The following is a 25019-nucleotide window of genomic DNA, read 5'->3' on the forward strand; positions in this document are numbered from 1 at the left end:
CTTCTAAAGAACTTTATCAAGTTTGCAGACCATAAACGTCCAAGAATGTTGTTTAGACTATTTAATGTGGCTAGTGAACGAGCAATAGATTGGCTTGGTAAACTGTCAAACAGGTTTGAACAATAATTTGTTCCTATTCACACCGTCTATTCTTTTTCCTTTGTTTTATCTTCATCCATCTCCCTCTTTCTCCCTGCATTTCTCATCTCTCTCCTCCCTCCATCTTTCTGTCCTTGCCGCCCCCTTGTTCTTCCTCCTCCCCCCTGCCAACATCCAGCCGAAATGGACAGCCTCTCGGACCTATCCCCACCTGGGTCTAATCACAACCACAACCACAATCACAGCCACCTGACCTTCTCCCAGCAGCCTATTCCAGGCAGCACCGCCGAACAGCCACCCTCCTCCCCCGTGCCCCCACTCCCTCCTCCGCCACCCCCCCACAGCGGGGGCCAGGGAGGGGGGCGGCAGCCCCAGCACCCGGGCCTGCACCACCCAGGCCTGGTCTCCACGCCCATCAGCCCTCAGCTGGTGAACCAGCAGCTTGTGATGGCACAGATCCTCAACCAGCAGTACGCCGTTAACCGTCTGCTGGCGCAGCAGTCGCTGTCGCAGCAGTACCTCAACCACCCGCCGGTGAACCGCAGTGCTCTGACCAAGCCCCTGGAGCCCCAGGTGGCCTCCAGCACAGAAGTCTCCTCTGAAATCTATCAGTGGGTGAGGGACGAGCTGAAGAGGGCCGGCATCTCGCAGGCTGTCTTTGCTCGCGTGGCCTTCAACCGGACACAGGTGAGGGAGAAAAGCACATTTGTAACATGTCGCACAGCACCTAATGTATTTACAAGTCCATTCATAATGAGTTATAGCTTACCAGTTAATATTCAATTCCATTTGATATAAACTGTGTGAAAGACAAACCTGAAATCATCCAAACAATTAGCTGAGTTCAGACCTCACTTTGTTAAAGGACTATGGACTTTTTTTTATTGTAGGCCTGCTGGACTTACTTTGACTTAGACAATCTGTTCAACAATTTACCACTCTGCTTTACGCTTTTAGCATCTTAACTTAAAAAGCAGGAAAATGCACATTCCTAATGCCTGCTGCCTTACCCTTAAGCACACTGATCAACATTTGTCACACTAAGTGTGAGTTTGGTCCAAACATTCCCAAATCATCCAAACGGTGCATGTTAACCCCTCCAGTGTCCGCCAAGAAGCTCGCCCCTCTGCCAAAACATGATTTAATTCACTTTAAGGGCGAGGGCCCTGCTTCCAGATAACGTCTCTTTAAAGACGTTCTGCATATTTTCGAGGGGGTGGTGACGGCAAACCTCATTACGCCTCTGCCGCTTTGAAGTCGAAAGTAAAAAATTGAGATAAGGATCCACTGGAAGAGGTGCATGTTCCCCCCCCTCCCCCCCCACCCCAAAACAGTACAGTGTATATAGCCTTAGCCAGTGGTGTTTTTGTGAAAATGTGCAAATCCCCCTCAATCGCACCCTTATCTGGTTGATATGAGGATTTAGAGATGTGCCGTCGGAGAGACTGCCTTTTATTATTTATTGTGCGTTTTCCCCTGCTTGTCGAAGCGTGTTAATAAAAGGTGGGGCGTGCGGTGACACGAAGGGGCTGGCGTCAGGATGGGGGGGGGGGGGGGGGGGGGGAGGTGCGGAGAGAAGGCGCGGGCCTCCTTTGTGGCCTGCTTTTGGAGAGGCAGCAGATTGACTAGGGAGATAGAAAGGGATGATGGCTAGGGACGATAAACGCGCACACATGAAGACACGCTCCCATTCTGGCCTGTATGGATACACAAACCATACACACAGACAGAAATGTATGCATGCATACACAGGCCCTATCTTTTGCGCTATCATCCGTGCTCTGGTGATATGCGCTCTCTCTCCCTTGGTCTGCAAGCATTTTTTATCCTCCGATTTCTTGTCTGTATCGGAGCATGCATGCTGTTAGCTTTACCTATTCAAACAGACACAGTACCATTAACTCCCCAGTTCTAAAAAATGTAGTAACTGTCGTTAAATTGTGCACGCCATTTAGTGGTTGTTCACTCTGCCACTTATACCCAAAGGACGGTAACTCTTCAGCAGGAGTGCTAGAGTGTTGTCATGTTATTCTCATTTAAAGCCAAATCACACCTATTGATAGAAAAGAGGCAGATGATGGGTTTCACAGTGTGCGTCCAACACCCGATGAAAAGCCTCAATCACACATTCCCCACAATCCAGTCAGTGCAGTCACCAAAGTGAACCCCACATAATGATGGAATTCACTGCTATTGAAAAGCAACAGAGGGTACACTGATTGCTACTGTATGTTGGGTGACGCTCAATAAGCAAATGGTGTGCAGAACTAAGGAACACTGAAATGGGAATACTTTGGAAATGGATCGGACGTGTGTGGAACTAGAAGATGGACGTCCATATTTCAAACATATGCAACATGCTCAGCAATCATGGTTATATAACATTGAACGTCCTCTTTGACGTTTGCACAGTAAAGTTGACTATAGTATGTAATGATGTCCTTCAGGTTCTGTTATTGAGTCAAATAACTAAATGTGGTATTTCTCTCTCCCTTTGTTTATGTTCACATCCCCCCTCCCCCCCCCCCCCCCCCCCACTCCATCAGGGCCTGCTGTCAGAGATCCTGCGGAAGGAGGAGGACCCTAAGACGGCGTCCCAGTCACTGCTGGTCAACCTGCGGGCCATGCAGAACTTCCTGCAGCTGCCGGAGGTGGAGCGGGACCGCATCTACCAGGACGAGAGGGAGAGGAGCTTGACCGCCGCGTCCGCCATGGGCCCCGCCCCGCTCATCAGTACCCCGCCCAGTCGGCCCGTACAGGTACCACACACGGGAGAGCGCGCAGCTGTGGCTCACACGTGCGCACACACACACACACGTGCACACACACACACCGTGCACACTCGAGGGCCGTCCACGAGACGCTTTTCCAGGTCCTTGTGCAGAGTTGGGAGTTTGCGAGGTCGTCGAGGAAGTTGTGCGTAGGAATGTCAATTAGCAACGCTTCGTTTAATTCTCCAACCTGGCAAATGAATCTGATGGTCTATGTACTGCCTCGCAGAAGCCTTATTGTGACATGTTAATGTGCTTACCACTTGTGTTGTTGTACAACTCAGATATGTCATGAGCAGTTCAAGTGAGCTTGTCCATGTTATTTTGTGCCCCAACATTTTATTCAAATCGATTGCTTGGTGTACACTTTTAGTGAACTTTTAAAGACACGCTTGCATACTGGCATACACGTAAACACACTTTCCCATACCCAAACAGGTGAGTCAGCCCCCCAGATGGGAGCTAATTTTACGTGCAAATTTTGACCTTTTATCACACATTAGGCACCTCTACCTCTGCCTGACTCCTAAAAATAGGACTCGCTCAGAAATGACGAGCTCTGTGGGGGATCATGCCTTAGTCTGTCTGCCAGTCTGTCCCTCATTCACTTTGTCTAACCGCCTTGACCGCTACCCTCTAACCCACACCAATAAAAGGGTTTTTATTTTCAAGGTGCGTGGCAACTTTTCCTACTTAGGCCCAATTGAAGTGCGGTGGAGTGTGTCTGGGAATAGAAGGGACAAACAAAGACCTCCTCTGTCCAGCCTCAACTGAAGATGGGGCTTTTATTTAGGAGAGAAAGAAAGAGAGTGTTGAAATGACAGAAAGAGCAGGGGTAAGAGAAAGTCAAAGAGAGAGAGAGGAGGAGATGGGGAGGCAGAGAGATCAAGAGAGTGCGAGAGTACCCCTGTGTGCTTACCCATGCCCAAACACAGAAGCTGATATTCTATTGAAACAGGAAGGGAGTGTTGGGATGATTTGAGAAGTTTGTTGGTTAGTCAGAGGGAAGGCCACTTTGCAGTTCAGCGCTCATCCCCACAATCAAAGCCCTCTCACATGGACTAAGCTTAGAACGAGGCAGGCACTGATAGACAGATAGTGTGAGAGAGAGAGGGGAAGCGAAGAGAGTTTTAATAGTTGAAAGTGGGAGGACCTTTTTACAAGGACACATTGAACAGCTTTGAATGACAAAAGTTGAATGATACATTGAGCTGTAAATATGAGGCATACCTTTTTTGATAATTTTCCTGAATTAATTCAAGCTCATTTAAATCTTCTTGGAAAAACGTTAATGCAACATATATTATGTATTAAATTATAGGCCAAACATCACGTTGATACCTATAATGCAATTTACATCAACTTTGCCATTTATTATCATTTCCTCTTCAAATTCATGAAAGCAATATTTAAATAAAAAAAATAAGATGAAGGCCAATAATATTTATTTAAATAATGTATACAAAAAAGAGAACGTTTTGTCACTAGAAAAGAGGCTAATGATGCGGTGGTATCTAAAAAAAGAATATACATTTATAGATACCACCATAAATATATTTTTTAGACACCACATCATGGTTTCTTTTCTAGTCCTCTGGTCATACACAAGCCTGCCTATTAGATTGCTGGCTAGCATCCACTGTGTACTCACCTGTATAACATATTATCCTGTCCTTATTAGCTATCTAGATCAGTGCTTATAGCAGGTAGAAGGAATAGCCCTGGCCATATGCCAGATTGAGTCAGACGCAATGTAATTTTGGCCGCATAAATCAAGCAGGGTGGCAATTCAGGAGAGACAGAGAGGACTTTATAGCGCTCATAAAAACAGATGCGGAGGTATGTTTCTCGCATGCCCTGATGGGTGGCTTGACAGCCAGCGCCAGTTCTTGCACGTCCCAGCCCTAACAATTAGTTTGACACAGTGTCCCACCTCCGACTGTAGTTAAAAATAAAAATAAATACATTAAAAATTAAGTTCATGTGGCCTGAAGGGGAGCTGTGAACTGAAAAGTGTATAAATATGAAGAAAATACAAAAATCTTAATTACCTGACCATCTCTAACATTACTTAACACCCTGTGCAAAGACATAGATTAGAGCAAGAATGGTCAAAGTACTGCTTAATTAGATGCTATTGAATCAATTGCGGGGAAAATATGTTAAATCGAAAGGTGCATTTTGGACATGAGGGCACAAATTATGTGGCTAAGAGACTGAAAAGACAGAGTCGAGAAAGAGAGAGACATAACTAGTCTGAAACCATCCAGACGCATTAAGAATATATCCACAAATATTACAATATTTAGACAAACATACATCATCAATCAATACAAATCTCATATAATTTGTCAGCGAGTGAGCAATACATAGAGACCAAACATAACTGCATGTTACGTAAGACTTTTTAATTGGCCTTTGTGTTCCAGAGCAGAGTCCATGGTGTCAAAATAGCAATAACTATTTGGACCTCAGCAATATAATATTTTTGCATGTGTGAGGAGAGCAGGGTATTTCCCAATTTACAGAAACCCTGTTATGTAAAGTTTAACTTTGGAAATGCATATCACCACTGAGGAATGTCTGAGCTAACATTTTTATACGCATTTACTGTGTGTATTATATAATATAAAGTAAGTAACAATGTTTATTCCCCCAGGGCCTTCATGTTGGCTGCAGTAGATTCATTTAGTTACATTTCATGCAGCCATAAATTGAAGTCAAGCACACCTAAAGAAAGTTGAGGAATATAGCGAGACTTAATTGGTCTGCTGATCCGTAAAATGTTTCTTGCATTTGTTGCTGTTAATTTATGGCCTTGGGTTTAACAGTAAACTTTATATCTATGGGGTGATTTGAACAGTAGCCTTTATGGGGTGATTTGAACAGTATACTTAATATATAGGATGATTTAAACTTTAGACTTTTATCTGTGGGGTGATTTGAATCTGGGCTGTATTTGTAAGAGCTCATATTGAGGCAAAAAAAAGTCACTGTGATGTGTGTTTTTTTCCTGTATCTGTGTCCGTGCAGTTGCATTTGTGTACGCGTAGTTGCATTTGTGTACGGTACGTGACTGTCCACATGTCTGTACACTTCTGTGCATGTGTGTTCAGCTGAATCCCTTTTGTCCCCATAAGTCTGAACAAACAAACCTCCGTTGTCGCCCTCAGCCCAGGAGAGAAGACTGTAACAACGTCAGACAGGAGGACTGGAACCCCAGAATCCCAGTGGGCATCTCTCCTGTGAGCAAACAATCCTCTCTGCTATCTCTTTACAATCCCACTGCCACCCTAGCGTACACGATAGCCTACAGTAGCATCATGCTTGAAACTGTACAGATCCCTCTCATAGTTTTTTGTTGTGCGAAGGCCCACGTTACTGTATATGTGGAGAGTGTCTATATAAGTCACTTGGCTGATTCAGATCAACATGCAGTTAAACTTGACCAACATGTGACACTGACACATGACACGCATTCCGGTTATTGTCACACAGTAAAGAGACCTACAGGTGCTAAGCTGCAACCCATCTTGTTTCCCAGGTGAAGCCCTCACCCCTTCCAAGCGAATGGAACGGCAAGACAGAGAGCTGCATCCTCAACATCAACTCCTCCATCTACGATGAGATCCAGCAGGAGATGAAGAGGGCTAAAGTGTCCCAAGCCTTGTTTGCCAAGGTGGCTGCCTCCAAGAGTCAGGTATGCAACGTTTCAGTTGACCTCCTAAAAGGTTTGGTTTAGACACAAATGTACTCTTAAAAACCTGTTCTGTTTTGTTACCTGTCCTATGAGGCAGAAAAGCCTCTGTTCACAAAAAGAATAGAGAAGATATATATCAAAACTAAAAATGTGCCTATGAATGAGCTGAAACTAAAGCAGCAGCACATGGAATGAAACTCAAAAGCAGGATTCTTGTGTCTGTACTGTATAGCCAGGGTGACATAATGTAAACACAAATGTGGTATAGTATGAATACAAAATGTACAAACTTTCATACTTACAGTACGCCTTTAATAGCTAAGACATTTTAGAAAGGAGCATAACTTCAGATATTTTTTTCAAATGGGTCTATCGATGCTGGTGTCATTCCGAGAGGCCCCAACGTGCTAAACACTCACTTTATCTTTGAATGCCCTTGTGACCAATACTTTACTGTAGGTTTCAATTCACGTCTGAACTTGTTATTGAGACAGTGAGACAGTTGGCTCTTTCCTTGTAAGGCAAATAAGCAAAACAAAACAATCCTCAAACTAAACCTGAATGTATAGCGTAGACTCCATGAAAACAATTGCGTCCACCAGTAACCAGGGATTATGACTGAGGCACATTACACAACCCTCCTCTATAACGCCATAGAGGTGATTTATTGCTATAACAACATACTGTATGGCTGCTTTATTGTGGGTTGCAGAGAACAGCAGGTAGTGTTTCAACACAAAACAAATCTGTTTATGTTAGCAGTGCTCTGAATTACTCTCAACTCGATGCGCTTCCCTGTTATCTTCTTGGTGAACAACCCACTCATTGAGCACTACCAGCTTGTGTTCGCAAAAAAATTACCATCAGTTGAATACTTATTAAAAGTAATTAAAGAAATGCGGAGCAAAGCTTTATTATTAAAGGTTGCATATATCTGAAGTAGCACAGTAGGACATTTCTCACAATTGTATTTGATGAAAAAGAAAATAGATTAGAAAGAATCAAATTATCTGCAAATATCTGTGTAAGTTTTTTTTTTTTTTTGCTGATTAGGATGATTATAGTTCCAGATACCTTTGTTTTACCAAATTGCAGTTTGATGCACAAACCACTGTTTTTGTTCGAGAGTTCAAAGACTTTTTAGAAGTACGGAGGGAGAGAGGGGGAGGGTACAAAGACAAAACATAGCATTAAATCACAACTGTCTCTTCTCAAATGATCATTTGTCTGGGAACAGGTTTCCACTGTGCCTCTTGCCTCTATAGTTTCCATCCCCCCCCCCCCCTCTCTCTCTCTCTCTCTCTCTCTCTCTCTCTCTCTCTCTCTCTCTCTCTCTCTCTCTCTCTCTCTCTCTTCTCTCTCGTCCCTGCTTCATTCATTGCGGGCGGGTGTGAATGTGAATTGAGCAGCAGATAAGAAGTGCGCTAATTATGCCTGTGAAAGGGGGCCTGGGAGAGCACTTATCTCTGGCTCCATCTCGTAATGGGCGCTCCCCGGGCAGCTGGTACCCCCTCCCGGCCCACACTGCCCTCACCACCACCAGGGGAAGTAGCTGTTCAACACCAGACCCCCAGAACAGGAGACCCGAGATCCATACCAGACACCCAGGCCTAGGTTGGGCTGTAACCCAGACAGGGCCTGCTGGTGCTGGGTTTGGGGGGTTGAAGGAGCAAGGGGGATGGGTAGTGAGGGATGGGTGCATGGAGGTTCAGGTTGGCAGCTTGCCCATATGGGGTTCAGCAGGAATGGGGGAGGAAGAGAGGCCTCATCTCTGAAATTGGCGCATGCGTGCCTCATTGGCGTGGTGTGCCATCCCTCTGCCCACTGTATCACTGTAATTGTCAGAGGTTACATACATGTATAGAGGCACCCTGGTAGAGCTGGTATAGGGTGGGGGCAGGGTGTTGGGGGAGGGGTTGTAGGAGAGATTGTTTCCGTGTGTTTGTGTCTCTGTGTGGGTGTGTGATTGTCTTCCTTGAGTGAGACTGCCCTGCGAGAGACAGATGAGCAAGAGGAAAGGGATGGGATGAGATAAAGGGAGGAGATTAGAAAGAGTCTGTGCTTGTGTTTGTGACTGTGTGGGTGTGTGTGAGTGTGTGTGTGTGTGGGGGGGGGGTTAGGGTGAGATTTGGATGCAAGCCATCCCATCCCCTCTCAGGGCTCGTAACCACAGCAGGCCCCTGCCAGCTTTTAACTGGTAGCTCTCTCTCATATTCACTGTAGCTTTTCAGAACCCTCTTTACTGTGACTGGTTGCACTAAGTCAATGTAAACTACGATATTCAGTCATATTGTACATAGACGTGCTCATGTACAGCCTGTACATATTTCTTTTGTGCCTGTGAGACACCCTGTTTCGATCATTTGGTCGTGTTTGTTTGTTTTTGGAAAGATGTATTTATGAACTATCATATTCTTCTCAGATAGAAGTAATTGAATGTTTCAGTTTAAAGAATTGCAGGCTGCACACAACTTTGTTCAGTTGATGTCGGCTACAAGATACAATGCTGGCAGAAGTAGCCTATCACTGAGCATTAGCAAACTCCCCATTTGGTTTGAGAAGGTTAGGCTAGCCTTCTAGGTAGCCAGTGTTAATGTTACTAGTGTAAACCAGCTTGAAGCTAGCATTCTTTGTTTGTCGCTAAGTTAACAAGGAGGCTAGCTGTGTTGGCTAGGCTAACACTGAGGGTGGTTAGCTGTGCCACTAAATAGCAGAAGCTAGCATTAGGGAGGCTAGCTGTAGGGAGCTTGGTGTCTGAGTTGCCCGACACATCCTGAGTGTGATTGTGGGAATCAGAGTCCCTGCTGTCACGCAACAAGCACCCTGAGAGCCCCTTCACCACAGGGCTCGTAGCCCCATGATTCTAGAATGACCAGCGAACAACCAATCACCACCAAACACCCCCGTCCCCCTCTCCTTTCTCTCTCTCTCTCTTTCTTTCTCTCTTTATCTTTGTGTGCCTCTCTCTCTCCCTCTCCTACTTCTACCCTGGAAGAGGCTACGCTAATTAGCCAGGCTCTAATGAGACAGAATGGCACTGATCTGGTCTGCCACTGTGCCACCAGGGGGCCAGGCAGGGGGGCTGGTGCAGTAGGGAGAGCGGGGAGGGGGTTGGGTCGGGGGGCTGGTGTGTGCCATCTGTCACCCTGCACCCACCTGGCACGGTACCCTCTCGGGTGGGGGGGTTGCGGTAGGGGCACCGAGTGTCTTGCTATTCTAGAGTGGAAAAGATGGGGTGGGTGAGAGGGAGGGGGAGGAGTGGGTGACGCTGGTGAAATTACTGGACGATCATTCTAACAGCCTCCCCCTTCCTGCTTCTCGGATGATTCATTTCCTGGGTTAGTTGAAAGCCTTGTTTTTCAGTGTTGAATGAGGACAGCCTGATGGCTTTGCATCCCACTCAGATGTCTTAGCCTAATCCCAAGTATTTTAAATGTGACAAAAAACTCCTTCAAATACCTGGTGTTGCTGTGGCCAAACCTGGGGGTGAAAACTTCACTTTTTGTCATGGACACAGCCCACATCAGTAAGTGAAAGGTGTTTTAGTAGTTGTGTGAAAGGTATACTCCTGTTTAGTCTGTTAAACGTGTCTGTTTAACATGGGTCTCTGAATCCAAAGAAATCCTGATGATACAGAGAAATTATAGTCAGGATAGAACTAAAGTGTTTTTAAGATCAAAGTTAAACTTCTCTTCTTTCACTGGAAATCTATCAAATATATCGACTATTATCGGTTCGTTTACAGACTAAGGTGTCTGTCTGTCTTTCCCCTGAAATTTAATGAGAGCTGGGTACCAAAAGGGAAATAAAGCCCACACATGTTTATTAATTGATTTATTTATTTATGGTTATTAGGTTGCCGTGGAAACGATGTGCAGATTTGCTGCATTATTAAAGACACTATTCCTTGAACTGTAGACCCAGATGTCTGAATAATTAATTTAACGAATGATCTTACAAACGACAAAGTCCTCCTCACACTGAAATGAGCCCTTCTCTTATTGTTTAATGGACAGAGGAATGCCCCCCACCAGCATCCCAGCCCCACCCTCTTTCCTTACCTCCTGCCATCTCTCCCCTGATTCATGAAACCCCCTAGAGTCACACTGAGCATGCCCACTTACACTCTCCTGACCTCTTGCTTTCTCCCTCTCTCAACCTCTCTCACACCTCCCCCGTCACTATCTCTCACTGACTTACCCCCTTCCTTTTGTCCTCCTCCTGCTCTACCCCTACATCTCACTCTCTACCCCTAACTCTCCTTCTCTACCCCCACCTCTCACTCTCTACCCCCACCTCTCACTCTCTACCCCTACCTCTCACTCTCTACCCCACCTCTCACTCTCTACCCCACCTCTCACTCTCTACCCCCACCTCTCACTCTCTACCCCACCTCTCACTCTCTACCCCACCTCTCACTCTCTACCCCCACCTCTCACTCTCTACCCCTACCTCTCACTCTCTACCCCACCTCTCACTCTCTACCCCACTTCTCACTCTCTACCCCCACCTCTCACTCTCTACCCCACCTCTCACTCTCTACCCCCACCTCTCACTCACTACCCCTACCTCTCACTCTCTACCCCCACCTCTCACTCTCTACCCCACCTCTCACTCTCTACCCCCACCTCTCACTCTCTAACCCACCTCTCACTCTCTACCCCACCTCTCACTCTCTACCCCCACCTCTCACTCTCTACCCCTACCTCTCACTCTCTAACCCACCTCTACTCCCCTGTCCCCAATCAGAGCCCAGAGTAGCCCTCACCCTCCATGCCCCCACCCACTCTCCAGCTCAGAAGTGAAGTAGATTGCAAGCCCTCTCCCACTGTCTCCTCTCCTCTGACAGACCACACAGGGCTTGTTCTGAGGCCCATTCTCGCTAATCTGATCAGGCAGGCAAATACGCCGGGAAAAGCGCTTTAATGATCCCCCTAATTACCTCAAGTCAATACCAACTGTATTATTAGACTCGGGGAAAATATTCCATTAGGGTGCCCCCCGTGGGAGTCCCCCGCGCGCGCCGATGTCACGCGCCGCGCGCCCCCCACGCTTGTAATTAATTTTATTTACACACGCAGGAATGCACAAGGTCGCACCTGCAGCCCGGAGCCGCTCGACTCGGCCCGCCTAATCAGATCTGTCATAATTACCATTCTGCATGCTTCTGACACACGCCGGGAAATATTTCAATTTAACTATAGCCACTAGCTCCGGCAGATGCAGTGTGTTGAATCGAGAGTGTAATCGCGTGTGTGTGTGTGTGTGTGTGTGCATGTAAGGTGTAGAGTGAGGGACTGTAAGGGGGACATTAGGACCCGTTGAAGTGATCAGGCTGGTACTTACTAGTACTCCTCCCTCCCTCCCTCTTTCTCTCTCTCTCTCTCTCTCTCTCTCTCTCTCTCTCTCTCTGCCTTTCTACCTTTCTTTCTCTCTCTACCTCTCTCTGTCTCTACCTCTTCTCTCTCATACACACTCCCTGGTACCAAGATTTTGTTTACCAGTCTTTGTTGATGCTATTTGGTTATCTGTTGACCTCTTTGAGCATCCTCTTTCAGTGCCATAGGTCAGGTTGAAAACCCCTATTTTAATCATCTCATATTTTCAGAAAGTTATAATTTCTTCATAATTTCATTTCTCTGTTTTCATGAATCATATATTTTCGCCCCCTTAACATTTTCCACTAAAGTTGGAATGTAATGTAGGAAACATTGGCCTAAGGTTTACTTTCAGGTAAGGCAGACCATTCAATTAAGAATACAGATTTGGCTGACATGCACAATTTGCAGGTTCTCTGTTATTTCAATCCATAATTTAATAAGACCAGTTATGATTTATCAGTTTAATTCTGCTCTGATATTAGCAATTAAACCTCAGCTTTGAATTAAAACTCAATTAAGCTTTTATAATTGATGGAATCTGAAACGCACTTCTCGAAGTAGCTGGATGTGCTTCTAATTCTTGTGCTATTAGCTGTTTGTTGTTTATCTGCATACTTTCTCAACCTCTCCATCCCCCCCCTCCCCATTGTTGTTGATCTATGTTGTATTTACCATCCTAACTCCTATTGTTTCATGGCAAGACCATTGTATATACACATTCTATAGAAGTGTTAGTGTTAAAGAGTATTGAGGCTATGCCGTGACTATTATTACAGGGAAAAAATGCCTCTTTCAAAATATGTAATACATCATCAACAATGTTAACCTAGTAGTTACATTTAGTAACTGATAACTGAATCAAAATGATTTGGGATTATACAAAGTATTTTTAATCTTCTCTACACCCAAGTATCTATGGGTTTCAGAACACTCATGGACAACTTCATGATTTGAGCAACTGTGACATATTGTAACACCGAATTGGTTACCATTGTTATGGGAGTAATTGCTGACAAAGAGCCCCATTTCCTGAATAATCATGCCTCGCCCTGCAAGCATGTGCATATGAGCTGCCAGTCTGTTATCTTTGTCAGCTGGGTTATTGTGACTGGTGAGGTCACAGCCTTTAACTCCGTCAACACTGACATCATAGGTTTCCCAGCTGGGGACCTTGATATCATTCCATTCCCACTCCAGTTCTGAAATGCATTGATCAGGCCTTCCCAAGTCCCACTTGGAAAGCAGAGAAGCAGGTTGCCTTGTTCCTTTCAAACGAGAAGCAATCTTCTGCTGACCATGACAACAGAAGAGATCTCATAACCAATCAAGCAGCTGTCTCCAAACTTAATGGTAGGCAATAGGGCAGTTTTTACAACATCTAATGATGCTTCTCAAATGGTGAGGAACTGTGCAACATTTATCATTGCATAGTGTGTTTAATATCTAATATAATAACCCAATTTGAGATGCTTTGCCCTCTATTTAAACTTCAGCTCACTACAGTATGTGAGCATTTAGGCCAATCTGTCTGACCCAAGTCCTCATATGAGAGGGTTAATATGTAAAGAGAAAAAATACATAGAATAAATAAATGAAATCAATAAATAAATAAACATTGAGTAAATGTAACTGAATCTTAAGTTTCCCCTCAGGGATGATTAGGAGTTCAAATAGGAGGGTTGACCCATTTCCCCATTCTCTCTCTTCACTCGCCATGCCAAAACTATGACCTTGAATGGGTCTTTCAAGCTACCCTATTAATATATTACAAATTCCTGCTTTGAAAACAGGGTACATTTCGAGCAGTCAATCTTTGCTTATCATAGCGGGAGATTCAGGCCTGGACGTCTACCCAAAGCAAGCATGTTGTAAGTCTCTCTCCCCCAGTCAGCAGATGGACGTGGTCGTCACGGCGTACCGTATTTACGACCCATCACACGTCATTTGCAGGGCACGCACCCGTGCATGCTCACTCAGGAGGAGAAACAGGTTTGAACATACCGTGTTATCGGCTGCATTTATCTGCATAGCATTGTCTGCCGGCTTTGGCCTGCTGCCAGGTCTATGGAGGGAAAGACAATAATGCTTTGTCACTCCCCTGCTTGTCTTTCTCCCATTCGGACATGAGAGATGTTTGTCTGGCTGATGAACTTCTAGTAAGCCACAACATTCCCAATGTTTTCCTCAAAACTTTTTTTTTGTCGGTGTGTGTCTCGGACAAGGTTAAATCTGTGACATCTTAAACACACACAGTACCTTTTGTTTCGTGGTAGAACATTGCATGATTTTATCATGCTATAATCCTGTCTCGGGGAGGGGGGGGAAAAGCGAAAAGCAAATTGATGGACATCTGTCGGCTTGTTTGGTGCGGTGAGTGAGGTCAGGCTGATGGGACCTGATGATAACCAGTAAATGAGATTAGAGTAAGGTGTTGGCCATGCCGTGTGACAGAGAAGGCCGAGCTGGCCTCTCTCTCTATCTCTTTTGCTCTGGCTCTCTCACTCTCCCCCTCCTCCCTCTCTTTCTATCACTCTCGCTCTGGCTCTCTCTCTCCCCCTCCTCCCTCTCTCGGCTCTCTCTCGTTCCCATGCAGGGTTTCACAGCAGAGCCACTTGTTTATTAATGCAGTAATGTGTCTCCATTTTGGGGTGGGGGAGGGGGGTGAATACCATGCTGTTCTCTGACAGACCAGGCCTATGCTCTCATTGGCAGCTTGTGACTGCTACACACACACACTCGCTCACACACACTCACGCTCACACACACTCACGCTCACACACACACTCACGCTCACACACACACTCGCTCACACACACTCACGCTCACACACGCTCACACAAGCACACGCACACGGTGTGCCGCTGCATAGTTGGGTAAATCTCGCGCATGAATTCACCCATTGTGTCAGGAGTGAAATATTTTTATCAGAACGCCTGCTTGCTATTTATACCGTGGCCACACAATGGGAGCTTTACAAGACTGCATGAGGACCGCTGAAGACTTTATTACCTTATAATTCTGCACCTTTTGACCCCAAGGCATGTACATCTGCGCTGAAGGTTCGATCAATGTCGTATTGAAATGGAATGGCTAGGCGACTCTCCTCTACCGTCCTTCACACAAAATAAGTTCACACCGAAAAAAGAAGGATGCTTAATAATAATACAACTAAGGTCTTTTAAAGCACCATGGAAACCGCAAACTATCTACCTTGACAGGGACAGAAAGGGTGTTTTCAGCTTCAGTTTTGGGCTGTGTTTTTTTTTAAAAAATTCAAACTATTTGAAAGTAAATTTAAATATAATTTACATTATAGAGATTTTTCGTATTTTTTCCACTTTTTTGTTGAGCAATTTGAACATTGAAAATGCATTGCGCTTTGCGTATCATTTTTTTCTCATTTATTTCTTTGAGGACTTCCCAGCATTAGGATGGAGTTCACATTGAGCTTTTGTTTGATTGGCTCTAGCACTTTGGGTTTAATCCTGTTGGTTTGGGGAGTATTTGAGTTGGATTACTGTGCGGCAGTGCCGTGGTAGCGTGTTACTTAGGCTTTGAGTAGAGACTTGGAGGCGTGTGGGTGAGGAGGAGGAAAGGCAGGAGGGAGAGGCTGTTCCTCACTGGCGAATCGGTTGAAACCACAGACACCAGAATCGGAGCGCTGCCGTCCAAATCCTCCTGCATGCAAATTAAAAACGCAACAATAAACGTGGCAAAGGAACAAGGTGGGCAGGCAGTCATTATGACCCTTTCTCTCTCACTCTCTCTCTGTCTCTCTCTGTCTCTGTCTCTCTCTCTGTCTCTCTGTCTTCCCTCTCATCCAGCTTTCTCCACAAACCCTCCTGGGTTTGATGTGGCTTAGGGGAGGAGTTGGAACAGGGGACAACAGAAATGCTGAGTTATCTCTTGCATGCAGTGTGGCAGCATGGCTCTGCCCTGTGTGTGTGTGTGTGTGTGTGTGTGTGCGTGCGTGTGGAACACTGCGTTGTAATCCTGTGGAAATGAAAGGTGCTGCCGCACACTGGCCGGGAGATTACAACACCACCCTGTCACCCTGCCAAGACAGGCTACCAGCTGAACAACACACGCGCGCACACGTGCACACATACACACAGTCTGATAACTCTACAGTCCTCAACCCATTATGTCTGTCCCTCCAATCTCCAATGTACTTTCCAAATGCATAGGTTACTTTTAGTTTTTTGTGTACACATTGACATACGCAACGGTAATGGAGGGCAGTTAATTACTTACATTCAGTATTGAGGAGGATGTGAGATTGAAAGAAAATATCTAGCAGTGATCTAGGAGGCCTTGACTTTGAACACTTTTCTTGGGATTGTGACTGCAACTGAAGTTTCAGTTCACATGACATATACCTAAACTAAAACAAAGGCAAATTGTTTACTGCCTACTCCAATCATGTCTACCCTGAAGAATAACCATTTATGATCCCTTGTGAGTTAATTAATTTTTGGTGGTAAGGGGACGGGTGTTCTGGCTTCACAGTGACAGACTCACCCCTTAGTGCTGTTTCTCTACACATTGCTTACATAGCCTTTGATGTGTGAGTCACAGACAATCTTCATCCATCGGGAAACTACTGTACGAGTCTGTCTCGTGCTCAGTACATGTCAGCTGCACAAATAGAAACCACCTGTAGCGGAACTAAGAAGCAAATACAGTGGGTATCGTTTTGTGAGCCGACAACCTCATCTCTCATGGCCCTCTGCTGGAGTGTGTTAACCATGGAAGATAAATGTTAGTTATTTATTTAAACCGCCTCCTGTGAGAGCTGTGTGCTCGAATCCAGTTCATTTGTACTTGTGACTTTCCATATTCCCAATATTTGTTTATGAAACTTGCCCAAACTGTAACCAGCAAAGGTTGGCTGTATAATCCCATTTCTGTTGTACTTTTACATTAAGTCATTTAGCAGAGACTCTTAACCGGAGTGACTTACAGTAAGTAGAGGGACATTCCCCCAAGGCAAGAAGGGTGAAATGCCTTGCCCAAGGACACAACGTCATTTGGCACGGCCGGGAATCGAACGAGCAACCTTCTGATTACTAGCCCGATTCCCTACCCGCTCAGCCACCTGACTCCTTTTGGTAGATTCTTTAAGACCCACATTCATACTGCAGGGTCAACCAAAACACAGTCAATGACCCCTCCATGTCTCATCATTCTTGTGCCTTGTGTGATGCCCTCCGCAGGGGTGGCTATGTGAGCTCCTTCGATGGAAGGAGGACCCATCTCCAGAGAACCGCACACTGTGGGAGAACTTGTCCATGATCCGCCGCTTCCTGAGTCTGGCCCAGGCCGAGCGGGATGCCATCTACGAGCAGGAGAGCAGCGCAGGACAGCAGCACCACACAGACAGGCCCCCCCACATGATGCACGTGTCCACCGACCCCATGCAGGTGAGGCAGACCCCACACACAGGCTGAGCTGTGCAGTGTGCTCTCTCTCTCTTACACACACACAAACACACACACACATACACGTGGCTGTAAACACCCAGACACAGTGTGTTCCATCCTCACACATGAATACCAACTCTGAAATGTTTGCCCACAGACCCCAACTCTGATGTATATGTCTACAGACCCATTGCAGGTGAGGAAAAAAAGTTCCTGTACACACTAAAGCACAAAACAACTTAATATTCCTTCATATATTTATTTAACAGATCATTTTTCCATGTTACACAAAAAAACAGTTATTTTCATTCCTTCTAATTAACCTGTTTGTTACCTTTTTGTGTTTGTAACCTTAACCTAAATTACATGTTTTAGATTATAATAGATCATGCTTCTACTTTTAATGAAAACCAAGTCAAAGTCAAGTTAGCATCAACTCATCTAATAGGTTTCCTTTTTAAAAGGACATTTAGCAAATGAGTGCCAAACCTCTAAGGCTCACACCCTTTAAAATAGTGTTGTTGATCAGTTATTTTTGTGCACAAAAAAAACAATTGAAAATAATGATTTTTCCATCTTCCATTAAAGGTTAAAAAACACTGAAGTTGTTTGATAGGAATATGAATAAATAAGCTATTTAGTCTTAGCGGTGCTGAAACAAAACTGATCATGCATAAAGTTGGTCCTTTTTTCAATTTCTAATAAATAAACAATATCACACATTTTCACTTAATCTATGAAACCATATTAGTTAACTCCAATTAAAATAATTTTCAAAGAGGTTTCACACACAGTGAAGTACAGAAAAAGATATGAGCGTGCATTGGATAACCTGCCCTTAATATAGCTCCTAGTATACTTTTATTACTGTAAATTAGATCTTTGAAAAACAGCTGTGCAGCTGCCTGATAAGCTATCTGTAAAGTGCTGTGTTTTCTAAACTTCATTATGAAACACCCAATTCGAGTGGCCGTGACTCAGAAAAAAATACACAGTTTTGTACGGTCAATAGGGACCACGGGTTGCCCACTCAACCTCTCTCTCCAACCAAACAATGAGACATTCTAGGAGTAATGTGTCATGTGTTTACTCTAACGGATACAGCCTGCAAAGCAGAGCCATCGATAGCATTCTCACAGCTTTGCAATCGACAGACATCTCAACGTGAATTGTACACACAGTTTGTTTATCTCTGTCTGCTATAGCATTTGAATAGAGTCTGATAAGCTTTTGAGACTACCATGTACAGTTTTCCTGTGAACTGTCAGTATGTTAGTGTGTGTACGTGTGTGTTTGTGTGTGTGTGTGTGCGAATGAGCAATTGTTTGTAATGTGTTCATGTTCATTAGTTTGAGTATTGTATGTGTGTATCTTCAAGAGTTGGTGGCTCTCACCCTCTTACAATAAGACACAATCTAAACACGCACAATCAGGAGAACTGATTACATTCAGCGAGATATCACTTGGAAATTCCTTTAGCTAAGCAACCGTTTTATACACAGAGGGGTCATTTTTTTCTACGCAACTCAATTGATTTTGAATGAAAGGGCTCACTGAGCTGCCGTTAAGTGTTTGCTGATCACACCCCCGTCTCCCCCCCTCCCTTCTTGTCTCCTCCTCATCTCCACCCTGCTGCAGTCCCAGCCTCACCAGCCCCCCCAGCCTCATCAGCACCACCAGCCTCCCATGTCTCTCCAGCATCCCTCCCAGCCTCTGCTGTCCCAGCAGCCCATGCAACAGCAGCCTCAACAGCATCTGCCCATGGGCCCCCGGCTGCCCCCTCGCCAGCCCTCCACAGCCTCCCCGGCAGAGACCGAGGACGAGGGCAGCCGCGGAGGGGCCCATGCCAAGGCTCGCACGGGCGGAGGAAAGATCTCCCTGGAGGCCCTGGGCATCCTCCAGAGTTTCATCCAGGACGTGGGCCTGTATCCGGACGAGGAGGCCATTCACACTTTGTCGGCCCAGCTGGACCTGCCCAAGCTCACCATCATCAAGTTCTTCCAGAATCAGCGCTTTTATGTCAACCATCCGGCGAAGCCGCCCAAGGAGCCCAGCAACACCACGAACAGCAGCACCAGCAGCAGCCCAGCCTTCGAGGAAGAGCTGTCGGACTTCAGGGATGGTGGAGAGCTGCTGAAGGAGCTTGAGGAGAGCACTCAGACCAACAACACCATCTTCTCCATCAAGATGGAGGAACAGCTGGCACATGCTGAAGCCCAAGCACAATCAGAGCATGAGGCCAAGGTGTAAAGCAGGCTCCCAAACACGGTCTGCTCTCGGAGAGTGGTGATCTCATACACCTACAGACTGAGAGCTGTGCTGAACGATAGCGCTACAGAAAAGTAGTGTTTTTATCAGTCAATGTGGAGTCCAGACTGAATGCATACGAGTAGTGTTTATCAATTGCAGACTGACAGGCCAAGCAACATGTTCTCACACTGGAAAGCCCATTTTCACAGACTCAGTAATACGAGAAGTTTAACTTCTTTATTTTGTACTTGTATTATTCACTGTAAAGACTGATGCACCATTTAAATACCTGCACAAAAAAATATTCTAAATACATTGCCGTGGATATTTGCTGACTGCACTTGATGTCTGTTGTTTTACACTGATCTTCTTTCATTTTGAGCTACTGATTAAATTAAAAATCCCCCCCCACCCCACACCCCCCCTCCGGAGTTTGATAGGACTCTGATAGGTGTTTACGTATGTGATGTTAACTGATTTTCAAAATGCATATAAAACTGAGGACCAAGTGGATGACAGGGCCTTAATGATGAGGTACAAAGCCTGGAGCCTTCTGGCATGTTAGCTATTATTTAAAAAAATTAAATAAATATATAAAAAATATTAAAAAAAACATGATTACAGATCATACAGACTGTGGAATGCAATCCAGGAGCATTACTGAAAATAGCTCAATCTTTACATATTATTTGTTAGGGAATAAATATAAATATATATATTAAGACATATATTTACTGTAAAAAGAAATACAGTCTTAAATAAACTATGCCAACAAATGCCTTGTACTATATGGCACTGCCGATGTTAGATTATTTTGTGAAACCTTTTTCACTGTAACTTTATGATACGCCACATAGTTAAAATGTGAATCACAACCTCTGTTTTATTTGTTGTCCTACATTATTTATTTGCACTCCATGCAGTGTTTTTGATGTAATTACTTTTTTGGAAAGTTTGTTATATACAGTAGCGCTTTTTAATTTCACTGATACTTTTCTATTTATAAATGTAATTTTGATGGGCAGTAAAAAACAAAGTGTCTTAACGTTTTAAATGGAAAATGTGCTTTAAAGGTTGCCTATAAAACGTGCTGTATGTCAAGCAACTCATGCTACAAGCTTCACACTTAATGTTGTATGCAATTTTTACTATCATGCAAATAAGCTTAGGTAAATGACTAATCTATAGAACACATTAGAGAGAAAAACATATGCAATTTGTGTGAATATCGATGTCTGCGATGTGTCTTCCTTTGGTTAACAATCCAATTCAGATGCTATTCCTGTATAAATATTCTGTATAAAAAGTGTTTCTTTTTTATGAGTTTATTTCAATGAGAACACCAGTTATTTTGTTACGACTGACTGTTTTATAAGTGTTTCTCGGTTTCTTTATGCAGAAAATGTTCTAACTAGGAGTGGGTATTGATTGTTAATGACACAATTAAACTGTTTGTATTGTACCAGAGAATCTCTGCATTAATTTGACCTGCCACTATACCCGAGTTAGGTTATGTTTTACATATATTTAAATAATAAAAACATAGTTCCAAAAATCACTAGTAATCAAATAATTAGTTAATTATTTGGCTACAAAACTATTGTAATTGTAATATTTGTAAATTTCACTTTTTGATTTTTTAAGATGTAACAAATTCAACTTTGCTGCAGAAGCACAAAACTCAAACCTCTTTGAATTCGATTTTTTTCTGTCAAGACTGCTGTACTTTGGCTTTCCTCTTATGCATTTTATCTTTCATTGCCGTGTGTCTGGAGCACTTCAATGATTTTAAATATATCTAGGTGTTTTAACACCTGAATCATAAAGCCCTCTACGGGGAGGTAAAGTGTTAGAACAGCACAGGTGTCCTAACTTCACCTGAACCTCAGGTGAAGTCAGATGTCTGCTCCATGAGGAAACACCTGTACCTGTTGACTATGTGCCAGCCAGTCTGTTTTGCTCTTTTGCCCAAATAAAAGTCAGTGTGTAAAATCTTGTGTCCAAAGGGAAGAGCGTAGTTGGAAGAACTCTGGTAGTGTCCATACTCTGGCATGAAGTTAGTAACTGAATGCAATTCCTTATTGGGTTTAACATGGTGTCAAATAATGAAAGGCATGCTTTTCATGTATTTGACAATATCATCTTCCAACATATCATATCCATTTGTTAAGACAGTGTGAATAAACTGTGAACAGGTCTCTATCAACACAGCAACCCATGCATGCATGCATTCAGCCTGATGGTGCTGATTTATCGGCCAATATCATAGTAAGGTTTCTGACATGTTTACCTCCAGTAAAATAGGGATGTTATTGTCAGGCTGCTGCAATGTAGCGGTAGGTCTGCCTCATGCAAGAGAGCCCTAGATGCCTACCTAACAGCCCTTGGGACTGTGCAGTAAATCAAACAGAAAATGCAGCATAAAGTCTAATAAACGTATTCTAATGATAGTGATCTCAGTGATGTACACTGGGCGACGTAGTGTACATCAAGTTCCCCTTCAACCAAGCCTTTTGGCAAAGCCAAACACTTTGAAGTCTTTTTTTTTCACCCCTCCCTGAAGTGTAAGAGGAAACAGAAGGTTAGGGTGTGGGAATTAATAACATTAATCGCAGAGCTGCTCTCTCCTCTGCTCTCCTGCCCTTTGCCTTCCAAAAGACGAGATTAAACAAGGACTGGCCCGGGGGGGTTGGAACATCTTTCCGAACACATTAATTTGAGCATCACACTCACATGAATATGCATGGTATTACGTGCAAAAAGTAGCACAAGTTTTTATATTATCATAGTTAATGTTATGATCACATTAAAAAAAAAGATGTATACTGCAAACATAATTCCGGGGTTTTCTTACATATTCGGCCAATTTCAAGATAACGTCTGGTGTATTACCCTTCCTTGAACCTTTGTCACCCTCAAAGCAATTTTTGTTGAAAAATTATTATTAAAGAAATAATGTTTCCACAGAGACTATTAGCCTCTGTGTTGCTGTAGAAGTTCATGTTGGCTGAACATGATAATGTTCTGGGATGATTAGGTGTGAAAGAAATTAATGACCTTACATTCAACTGTGTGCTCTCATGAACTTTGCATGATCTCAAGATGCACAGATTGCCAGTGCTCTAACATGTCTTCATGCTTGTATGGCATGTCCTGTGCTGTAGTGTGGGCAGTGTAGTGTATCTCTAAATCACAGTGGACAGAAGTTGGTACAGGAACCCTTTCACACACTTCTTAAGGTGACATGAACGTGAACATCCTTCAAACTGTTTCATTGACCACAGAATCAAATCAAAATCTCAACCGGTATATGTACCAGATACAGTAATTATCATTAGTCACTTACTGTCCTTGGACAACATACTGTAGAAATGTTGCCCGGCAACTACAGTATAAAAATATGATGAAGTCTCTTCAACTAACAACGTCTATAGGTTTCATGCAGGGGTGTCGTGGTGACTAACAGAGTGGATATACTCTGATACAGGAAGAGAGAATTCCACCGTATGTACTGTATACCCAGGGAGGTAGACAATTATGGTGAACAACAAAATCATCCCTATTTACAGAGTCTATGCCCTCTTGTTCATTTCTGGGAATTTAGCTCAAGTGGCCTCTTGTTATTTGAAGTACCATTGAACCCATTTTCCCTTTCTAAACCGGTCTACCTACTTCCATTTTAAAGCAATAACTCATCGATGAACAACACCACTTATGGGCAACCACTTGTTTCAATGGGTCTACTTATGCACTGACCAAAACAGACACAATGCACAATGTCATAGTATGATTCTAAACCATTGGTTCACTTCTGAACATGAGTGAGTCCAACCACTTATCACATGAATTACAGAAAATGTATTCAAAGTTTTGGTTGTTTTAAAAACTATAATAGAGATCTTTCCTAATATATACCATTACTGACTTCAGCAATGCTGTACAGATTTGTTTTTAAATCAAGTTACAAACATCTTATTCAAAAATCTAAAGGACTAAAGCAACTACTGTATTGTGGTTTTGCTGATTAGCTTTGATAACCCCTAATAGTTGTGACACACTTCAGCTATTGTAACTTTAAGTTAAGTGTGTATTTGTGTGTGTGTATGTGTGTTGTGACAAGACTGTTTGTCTGTCTGTTTGTGTGTCCATGTGCTTATGGGAGCAAAGAGATTGAAATAATGATCCATCAACAAGCAAGGTCAAGTTATCTACCCTACCGAGACTCCTAGCCTCCCATCCCCAGAAACCAGCCATCCACACAGCAGGGAATGTGTGTGGAGCGAGGCAGGGTGTGGTACTTTATTCCGATATTCCTCTCCCCTTGTCATTACGGTACAGTGACAGATGGGAAATGGCAGAATGCACGAGTATTCTGAGAACGTGACCATGGTTTCAAACAGAGTTCCTGTAAACATCCAGCTTTCAAGTACCTTTAGCACCAACTTGACATATTTTTAACCTTCTAATAGCATTAGATAAAATATACATGCTGTACAGTAGGTATATTGTTTAGGAGTAAATCTAGCAACGTAATTTTCAGGAACAAGGTGACCATAATTTCTAGTTAGACATGCACATGCCTTTTTTGTCCTCACATAGTCACATAACTTGCCAAAACGATCGTCAAGACAGCATTCTTCATTGTGGTACAGCAAACACACTCAAACGAAAAAAGCGAGAGAAGTTGTTAAATACCTTTAACAGCTGTGCAGGGGGGATGAATAACTCATTAGCTCAGTGCATTTTAAGTCATCAAATCCCAAACCTTACTCACCAACTCATTTGAAAAGGGGACAGGAGTAAGGTGCTAATTAACGTGATAAAGAGAACAAATATGATGGTAGCACAGGCTCCTTTTTTGTATTACGAGGCTGGGGGTGAGGGGGGGGGGGCTACTGTTACATCTGTATTCTCAAACACTAAGGGTAGGTGTTATTCGCATGTTTTATTAAGCTCTCTTTAACTGCAACTTCACAAATATTGTCCAGTTAGAAACAAAGATGTTTTATTAATGGAAGATTTGCATTACAAAAGAAATCCTGAGTTAAGGTGTAGTCCACTTCAGATACCCTATATGAGTCTATACTTTTATTCTGAAGTTGAGATGGATATCGATCCTCGCCTCAGATTTACAAAACATGGTTTTGTTACATGGAAGCAGAGTGGACCCAAATGCAGGAGAAACACTGGGGCAGTGGACAGGTGGGGCAGGTAGGCAAACCAGGTAAGCAGGGCGGGAAGGACGGAAGGTGGGCACGCAGGTCAGGTAGGGAGACTAGCAGACTGGCAGACAGGTTGAAAAGGACAGGTAGGTTGTTCGACCGGAAGGTAGGTTCAATCAGACTTACAATCAGATTTACTGTTTGGTTGATAAGTTGATTGAAGTCAGGTGGGC

General features: G+C 43.8%; 1 protein-coding gene across 4 annotated transcripts in view; it reads left to right on the forward strand.

Moving 5' to 3' along the window:
* LOC124472250 (DNA-binding protein SATB1) overlaps nucleotides 1–21616 on the forward strand; it is a 44367-nt gene extending 22751 nt beyond the window's left edge. For 3 of the 4 annotated variants that reach the window (XM_047027004.1, XM_047027029.1, XM_047027012.1), the window contains exons 8-14: nucleotides 278–786; nucleotides 2646–2858; nucleotides 6044–6115; nucleotides 6415–6570; nucleotides 17168–17374; nucleotides 17532–17570; nucleotides 19013–21616. In XM_047027004.1, the coding sequence (XP_046882960.1) occupies nucleotides 278–786; nucleotides 2646–2858; nucleotides 6044–6115; nucleotides 6415–6570; nucleotides 17168–17374; nucleotides 17532–17570; nucleotides 19013–19624 (1808 nt within the window). In that variant the 3' untranslated portion in view covers nucleotides 19625–21616. The remainder of the gene's footprint in view (nucleotides 1–277; nucleotides 787–2645; nucleotides 2859–6043; nucleotides 6116–6414; nucleotides 6571–17167; nucleotides 17375–17531; nucleotides 17571–19012) is intronic. The other variant, XM_047027020.1, reaches the window with a different exon arrangement.
* The last annotated feature ends 3403 nt before the right edge of the window (nucleotides 21617–25019 follow it).

This window comes from Hypomesus transpacificus, chromosome 2, assembly GCF_021917145.1.
Source record: "Hypomesus transpacificus isolate Combined female chromosome 2, fHypTra1, whole genome shotgun sequence".
NCBI lineage: Eukaryota > Metazoa > Chordata > Actinopteri > Osmeriformes > Osmeridae > Hypomesus > Hypomesus transpacificus.